Genomic DNA, 9,148 nt, shown 5'->3' with positions numbered 1-9,148 from the left:
ATATCCGATATGGTTTTGAAAATATTGCTTATGCCTTCCAAAACATGCTTGAATGCATTATAGCCTCACGTTTGAATTGGCTAGAGTGAACCAAAATCTTTAGTCTAGTGTCATTCCACACTTGATGTGCCAATCCATGCTTGAATTTGGCTTCTGATAGGCATTAAATACTAAACATAGAAAAAGTGAATTTTTAGTATTTTTCACTTCTACATATCTTCAACAGCTATAATCTTTTTTCTAAGTGTTCTCAATAATCTTAAACTCTTTATAAAATATATTGAGAACTTGTGAACACTGTATTTTGTTTAGGTTTTCAAATATAAACTAGAAATAAAAAGCCCAATAAAATTAAGTAAGTTATAAAAAAAGAGGAAAAATAGGATTTTATGAAAATAAATTAAAAAATAAAATAATATCTTCATAATTTAAAAGATTTTTTTCCTTTTTTTATTGACTCTCAAATCCCTTCATTTTTGTTGCTATCAAATTGAATGTCTTTAATGTAAATTTGATATTTGAACTGCCGAAGAAAAGTAAAAAAAAAAAAAACTGCTTTAATATGCTTGATTCTGTCATTAAGTGAAAAAAAAAAAACCTAGTTGATATCTACAAAAAAGATAGCAAATAAGAAGAAAAGGAATTTGGAAAGAGGCAGAGCATGTTGGTGAAGTTCTGAAAAGTAAGTAATTCTTTTTTATGTTGTTTCCATGATCCTCTAGCCTAGGGTGTGTGTTTGATGATGTACTCATGGATTTGTTACCACTCTTGTCCTCACTGTGCGTGATAGCAATCTGGGTTCATGTTTTAGCCTTCATATAATTGTTTACTGTTTAAAGTTGCTACTGCTAGTGACTGCCACAGTGAATCCTCATGTTGATATAATATAAATGTCTCATGACTCTTATGCTAATTCTCGGTATAATCCACTCGTTGAATTTAAAATGATTATGCCTTGTCCACATCCTCAAATTCCACATCCTTTTATCGGTTTTGTTTATTAATATGGTCAATATGTGCCATGCGTTCGTGGCAAATGGTGTGTGTGATGAATGGATAATCATGCTTATTAATTTGTGTATGAGATGATTGGCACGGAGTCGTAGGTTTTGAGTTGACACTTCTAGTTTTGTATTTATTCATTAAAATTGCATGCATAATATTCTTGTATACAACTTTAGCACATTAGCGAATGAGTTTGTGGGTGATATTTCTTTATTCAGACTTACAAATCATCCATTTTTATTTTTTAAAAAGGGAGGTCTTGATGAAAAAAAATACTTATAACCTTTTTATACTTTTTTAAAAAGAAAAAAAAGGGATTCACATGTGATACTAAATCACCTTGGATATTTTATATATTAATGAAGTGAGTGATACTAAATTACTAGGAATATTAAGTGTCAAATTCTATAAATATTAAAATTTATTGACATGTTTTTAGGATCCACGAGTGATACTAAATCACCATGGATCAATAGAAATAAGATACCGTGAGTGACACTTAACCATCGCAGGTATCAATTTTTATACTAAAAGTTCATAACTAAATTATTTTATAAGAATTTCATTTTAAAAATTTTTTTAGAGTTTGCCATGAGTGATACTAAATCACTGTGTGCACTTACCAGTGGATTATGAGTGATACTAAATCACCATAGGTTCTAATACCAGTTAAATTTCCCTCTAATTTTAGCATTTTTTAGGTTATGCCATGAGTGATACTAAATCATTGTGGATCCTTTAAAATATCAAACAAGTCACTGTGAATAACACTAAGTCATTACAAGCAAAAAATAATAAGAATAAAATTATTGGCATTTTTTTAGGATACACCATGAGTGATACTAATTCACCATGGATCCCTAAAAATATCAAATGAGATACTGTGAATGATACTAAGTCATCGCACGTATCAAATTATGTATAAAAATTTCATAATTACATTATTTTATAAAAAATTTACTTCAAAAATTCTTTTAGGGTTTGCCATGAGTGATACTAAATCACCGTGTGCACTTAAAGTGTCAACTGGCAGACTATGAGTGATAATAAATCATCACAAGTATTAATATTGGTTATTTTTCTTTTAACTAAAGGTACTTCCTTATGACAATTTTTTATTTTAAAAATAAATATAATTATAAAACACAAAATAACATTCTCTTCATAAAATAAATTAATAAAAAATTAAAAGAAAACCTAAATAATAACACTTCGAACTTTGTGAACTTTGATCCTCATCACAGGGTACGTAAACCCTAGACTTTGATCATAGGTCAAGTCCTCCTATATAAATAAATAATTTATTTTCTTTTTTTAATCTTCATTTTTGCATGTGATTAAAGGGTAATTAAGATATTACTAAAAGGCCAATTAATTTAAACAATCAACTCAGGGTAACTATTCTTATGAACAGGTGTTGTGGGATGTCTAACACTTTCCCCACACATAATCGACTCCTAAACCCTTTTCATATACCATCCTTTTCCATTATACAGTTTTTCAAGGTTTTCTAAAAACTTTGGTGGCGACTCCCATTTTTCTTATGTTTATCAACCTTCCCTCACCAGGAAAGCCATGATTTAGGTGTGACAGAACCTCATTTAAGTGAGTGGTTATGAATTATCATGCACTAAGTGTCAAAGTGCTTAAATTCTATCATTTTGCATTCATTTCATGTGAAATAAGCTCTCAGTTGGTTTATAAGCCATTAGTGTATTATTTAATTTTTTGAGAGAGTTTTTAGGAGTTCCTAAAATAGTTCTTTGTCATCTCTTTAGGAGAGCATCATTTAGGAAACACCTTCTACTTATCTTTAAGTAAATCAAGTATAGTGTTTTCTTATACTGTACAGAGAAGAGATCTCTGTGAAGGTGATTTTAGTAAGGACAGACTTTCTTGCAATTAAGAGAAGTGTTCTCTTGAGTTTGAAAGACTCATTGGTATAGTGAGAGACTTGTAAACAGCTCATAAATGCTCGAGCAAACTTGTGATTTGTATTGTGGTGATAAACATCCATTGAAACTTATGAATATAGTGAAAAATCTCAAGAGTGATCTTGGAGATTGAATGCAAGCAAAATAGTTGGGCTAAACTAGGAAATATTTTCTTGCAATATCTCTATCACTATACTCTTAGATTCAGCTCATTTATATCTTGTTCTCTCTCTAGGTTCTTGAATTCAAAGAGTTTATTTTGAAAACTTTGTTTTAACTTGATTAATTTAATTCATTATCTTAAAAAAGAAGTTTTAGAAACTTGCTTTTACTTTTATCTTCTAAATCAATTTTTCATTCTTTCATACATTTAGCTCAAAAACTTCATTTGATTCTCATTTCAAGTGTTTTGAAAAGCTTTGCAATAGAAGTTCTTGAGATTTGCTTATTTGTTCTTTGTTAAACTGTCTATTGCACCTTCAAATTGTGCTTAACTTTGCAATAAGTTTTGTTTAGTTGAAAATTCTTAATTTGAGAGAAATTGTACCTCTCAAAAAATTTCTATTGCACCTTCAAATTATTCTGAGAGAAATTAGACCTCTCAAAAAATTTCAAGAGAAAAATTTTTTTCTACAAACTTTTACTCACTTAATTTTTTTTTTCAAGAAAAAATTTGAGAGAAATCTTTTTTCTCTCATTTTTTATGCCTTCTCTCGTAATAACTCATTTTATATACATTTAAATTTACTTTGCTAATTTTTTTATACATATATATTTATCTCCCTCTTTGTTATATAAATATATATATATATATATATATTAAATTCACCAGACCTAAAGAGATATCATGGATATCAAACATTTAAAGTATGTATCAGGTATTGTATGCTAATTATCTGCCAAAAAATTATAACATTAGTAACAAAAAAAGTATGTTATATATATATATATATATATTATATTTATGTTATGTTATATATGCTTGTCAAGTAGGACAAAAAAAAAAAGGATACATGTTGATTCATAATAACACTTTTTTCATATTGTACCTGTAATAGTAATATGTACACTTGTTCCTTTTGTTTATATATATATATATATATATCTCTTCATGGATTTAATTAGTTGAGTGGTATAATATAATCTCCATTCTTAATAATGGGCATAGGGTGATTTCCCCACATAACAGTATACTATTACATTACATAGATATCAAATCACTTAATAGTATGGCACATTCCAGATCTTTTGTGGGTGCCACACTAGTTATTCAATAATTGTGCATTACTTGTTAGAATCTATCAGGCCATCATCTCCTTTGTAATATAAACCTCTCTTTGTCAATTTCAAAGGCCTTATCATCTCATTGTCTTCATGGTTCAACATCTGCACATATTTAATTGTTTCATGTAATTTCAATTAAAACTCAAATTAAAATGCCAAAAAAAATATATAACAATACTTACATGACAGTGATACACATAACCAGGTTCCGCTGTTGCATCAAACCCATATGATGCATTTGTATGTATGTAACCAAACCTCACCACAATCTTCGTCACAAACTTAGGTATCATCTTGTGCACCACCTTCCACCCTCTCTCATGAGCTGGAACCTCTATTTTCTGGCCATTTGCATGCTCCTCCATGTGGCACTCAGTCACATTATTATGTTTCCTCATGCATTCATTAAACTCCTCAAAATTCAATAGCTCTGTTTGATCTAACACCTTCAACAGCCCTAAATGAATGTGAAACGGATGATTAGCCATCGTTAAGTTGATCACATACCACACCTCTGTTGATCCCTCCTCTGGAGTTTCTGTCACTGGTGACTCGAAGGGTTTAGCATTTAAGTACAAGTGAGTTGGCCTTTCCTTCCCCATGCCAAACCCAAACATTCTAATGTACCGGGTGTGCAACACACTAGATAACTTTGCATCAGGATATTTTATCAACTTCTTTGGGATGCGTGACTTGTCAACTTCTAAATCAGGTTGTATGAAGAATTTCATGACCTTTCCATTAGCTTCATCCACTGGATCACCAAAAGGGAAGTGATACGGTGCATTATTGGCTAGGATAATAGTGTCACTTTTTGACTGAGAAAAGTCAACAATCATATCTATAATCTCAGATGGCCCCACTAAAACTTCTGTCATCATCACTGGCTCTTCAATGTAAGCAGAATCAGATGCCACGATGGTGAATTGCAAGCCATTAAGGAAGAAGAATCTAAAGAATCTAGAATTGCTGGCATTGATTATTCGAAATCTATATTTACGACGTTGCACTGTCATGCGAGGCCAAACTTTTCCATTCACGACAATAACATTACCATTGTATATCGGTTGCCAAAAGGGATGCACAGCAGGGATGTTTCCAGTGGAATTCATGTATAAGGAACCGTCAATGTGAAAGCTCCTATCAAAGATCATTAAAGGTCGATCAATGGCAATGTCGTGGGGTAAGCCGAGAGGGTCCTCGATTAGAGGGTGACGGATGATATAGGTCCCAATCAAGCCAGCAAGGAGGTTGACTCTAGTTAACCCAAGGGCATGATCATGATACCATAGATCTCCAGGATGCTGATTGTTATGATAGTGAAAGGTCTTCTTCATCCAAGTGGGCCCCATTTCATTGAATCCAGCGGTGAACCAGGCATTTGGGTTGCCATCACTCTGGGGCTCATGGATGCCACCATGGAGGTGAACCACTGTAGGGATGCCCTTCTTTGAGTGAGGTATGGCGGTTGGAATTGTTGGGTCCCATTGGAGGATGTGGCATGAAGGGAGGTGATTCTGCCATGTCACATAGGTGTCAACTCCGTGAAGGGCCTCAATTGTGGGACCTGGGACTGTTGCAGAATGTTTGTCGACACCATAAGCAAAAACTGGTGTTGGCGGCAAATCTCTATGGAATTTCTGCACTAGCATAAAAGGAAATGTTTTCAAAATCAAGTAAGTGTGGATATGTTAGTAGATCTCACTTTTTATGATTTAATCAATTAGATTGAAAATAAAATCGATGATGTAATAATCAAATGAAAATAATATTTTATACATATAATATATATATATATATATAATTCTAAGAAATAAGTTCATTGTATGTCCAATTGTCAATAAAGTAACATAACATTACCATAAATCAACAATATTATAAATTATGATTTTATAACTTGTCAATTATATATGTGGATCTCTTGATTATATGAGTTATAAGTATGATAAAAAGTATATGTATTTGCACCTAGCTATTGTTGTCAACATTTTTCTAAAAATTGGTCCCAAATCATATTACATAGATATGACTTAATGAATGGTCTAAAAATGAAGTTGGCTTTTAGTAGATTTAATCTTTTATTTTTTTCTATTTTTTTTAATTTTTGAGACTTTATATTATGTTTAGACCTGTACAATTTTTTAAAAATTGTTTTGGTTTTCATCTTGATAGTGACCTAACTTTGGTCCAGCTCATCTCAATTATAAAATATTTTTTGGTCCAAACGAAACTGTTAATGACTTTAGTCAATGGTTCAATTGATCCAATTATCCAGTCTGATCTCTTCAATTATTAAAACAATGATAAAAAGCTTTAGTTCAATTACTTTTTTGTTAGTTTGATAGTTTAATGATATCATAAGAAATAAATAATTGTTTTACTAAATTTTAAAGAAAAAATTAATCATTTGATCCTTATAACTTTGACTTTATTGTAACTTAATCCATGAACTTTGATTCGATTGTAAATCAGTCCTTGAATTTTATCTCTTATAATTTAGTATCTGAAGTTTTAACTTTTTAAATATTGGTCTGTACATTTTAAAAATAAAATTATAAAAATTAAAAATATTTTTAAAATTTATTACTAATAATTTAAACTATTAAACCCTTTTAATCTTTATAAATATTATAAATATTAAAAGTTTAAAATATTTTTAATCTTTATACTTTTATTTTTTAAAATACAAGGATCAATATTTAAGAGGTTAAAACTTCATGAACTAAATTACAAGAGACAAAGTTCAAAATTGATTTATAATCAAATCAAAATTTTAGACACTAATGAGTTATAATGAGTCAAAGTTGAAGGATTGAATTATAATTGGGTCAAAACTACAAGAACCAAATGATTAACTTTCTCTATTTTAAAAGTCAAACTAGACGTTAAACTAAGAAGGTTAGCGGCTTTTAGTTTTTATTGTTTGACTTCTTAGAGTAGCTATTGAATTTGTGATATAATAATTATTGAATAAAAAATAATATTAATTGCATTATATATATAAATGAAATAAACCCATAGTATATTTATTTGTTAATAAAATAACATAGCATAATTACAAATAAAGTAAGTTTTGGCTTTTAGAAGAGTTAATTTTTGGATTTTTCTTATTCTTTTTAAGGTTTTTTTAGCCTTTTTTTGGTATTAGCTTAGATCAACCATTCTGGTTTTCGGTTCAATAATTACTCAACTTTAGTTCGACTTGGCTTAACCATAATAATGATTTTTTGGTCTAAACTAAGTTGTTAGTGAGTCTGATCAACAGTCCAACTATTTGGTTTAGTCTAGTCTGATCTGTTTTGTTTTTTTTTTTTTTTTTTTTTTTTTTTGCCAAACCAATCTAGTTCTTAAAACAATATGTTTCATGCAGATAAAAAAAGAAAATAGAATTAAGATCAATAAGCATACTAAAGATTTAATTCTTGTCCCCTCAAAATGCTTTTGTTGATTGTTAATTTGACAATGCAGTCGTGCATTAAATTAATGATAGTACATTCATTATAATCGTTTAATAAGGGTAAAAAAAAAGTTAATAAATGCAAGGAATGTACGTAGTTATTCATTATTTTTACACCCTCCCCCAAAAAACTCTCATCTGATTCTTTTACAGAGGTTCGAAGGAGTACATATTGCTATATATTCACAAAATGAAGTACTTATATACCTAATTATGTATCAATACCTAGTTTTCTTTGGCCAAAATGTATCAATACATAGTTCAATTGCTATACAAGATGCTATGTATAGTTAACTAGAATAAGATTGTTATACACAATATATATATATATATAGAGAGAGAGAGAGAGAGACATCATTTTTTTTTAGCCAAACTAGATAGATATCATCAGTATTAGAACAAAAAAGATTCAGGAAATGAATACATACCCAATTCTTTTTGAACATGCCAATGACGAGAGATTTGGGTTTGGGAACTCCATGAAGGATCTTGTAGCCATGGATTCTGGGCATATCTGGAACCTCATCGACAAACATCTCCAACTTCGATGAATCTACCAGTTCTTCATCTCTTGAAGAAGCAGCCGATAAGGAGATAATCACCAAAGCCTCAAATAAAACACTAATCAATCTGAGTTTCATCAGAAGCCATCTTGATCTACCCATGCCTCTTAAATTATATCTAGGCTGCTCAAATATGCTGTCACTAGTCGCAAGTGAGTGTGTGTATCTGTATATAAAGAGATGATGATGATGATGATTAATTAGTTTATTTAATTTTGGAGAAAACCTTTATTTGTTTTTTCTTTAATCATAGACATGAAGTATTTTCTGTCTAAGAAAAGTCATAAAAGAAAGAAATGGAGGCTGGAAAAGTGATGTACTATATTGATACGAAGATCTTATAATATATAGATAAACCTAATAATAACTAATTTATATCCTAATAATGGATGCAAATCTGAATAGATAATATATCTCAACACTCCTTCAAACTCAAGAGCAACTCAAGATGCTCTTGAGTTTGCAATAACTTATATTGCTTGACCTGAAAAATAAATCTCAATAATATATATATATATATATATATATCCTTTGTACTAGCTGTAGGCAAGAATTGATTACATCCACATGCTCATCTAGATTAAGCTCTAGCTTAGATAAATTATAAGAACTTGATTAACCAAGCTATGATGCCATGAAAGAAGCCCTGAGAGGGGGGAGAAAAAGAAGATTTGAAAAAGTATCATATTCTATTGATATGAAAAGTTTATAATATATGTACAATCCTAATAATAACTAATCAATATGCTAATGAACACGTAATAAATACAAAATATTTTTTAAATCTCAATAAATAATATGTCTCAACACTTCCAATATAATTATCAGATTCTAATTTCTCTCCTGTATATGATAAGCCACTCCTAATTAAATTTACACTATACCAGGCCTTGTACTTCGTTGGA

The 9,148-nt window shown here is 30.0% G+C and overlaps 1 protein-coding gene across 1 annotated transcript; it reads right to left on the bottom strand.

The window, feature by feature from the left end:
• Positions 1 to 4,223: 4,223 nt before the first annotated feature.
• LOC129310800 (multicopper oxidase LPR1-like) lies at positions 4,224 to 8,345 on the bottom strand. Its single transcript, XM_054952711.1, has 3 exons — positions 8,109 to 8,345; positions 4,406 to 5,863; positions 4,224 to 4,325 (listed from the first exon to the last, which is right to left on the bottom strand). The coding sequence occupies exons 1-3, from the start codon at positions 8,343 to 8,345 to the stop codon at positions 4,224 to 4,226; spliced, it is 1,797 nt and encodes a 598-aa protein (XP_054808686.1).
• Positions 8,346 to 9,148: the final 803 nt, after the last annotated feature.

This window comes from Prosopis cineraria, unplaced genomic scaffold (genome assembly GCF_029017545.1).
Source record: "Prosopis cineraria cultivar Desert tree isolate PC_DT_omini unplaced genomic scaffold, ASM2901754v1 PC5, whole genome shotgun sequence".
In the NCBI taxonomy this organism is placed as follows: Eukaryota; Viridiplantae; Streptophyta; class Magnoliopsida; order Fabales; family Fabaceae; genus Prosopis; species Prosopis cineraria.
Note: the sequence above shows the minus strand (reverse complement) of the source record. Positions and strands in the feature narration are given on the sequence as shown.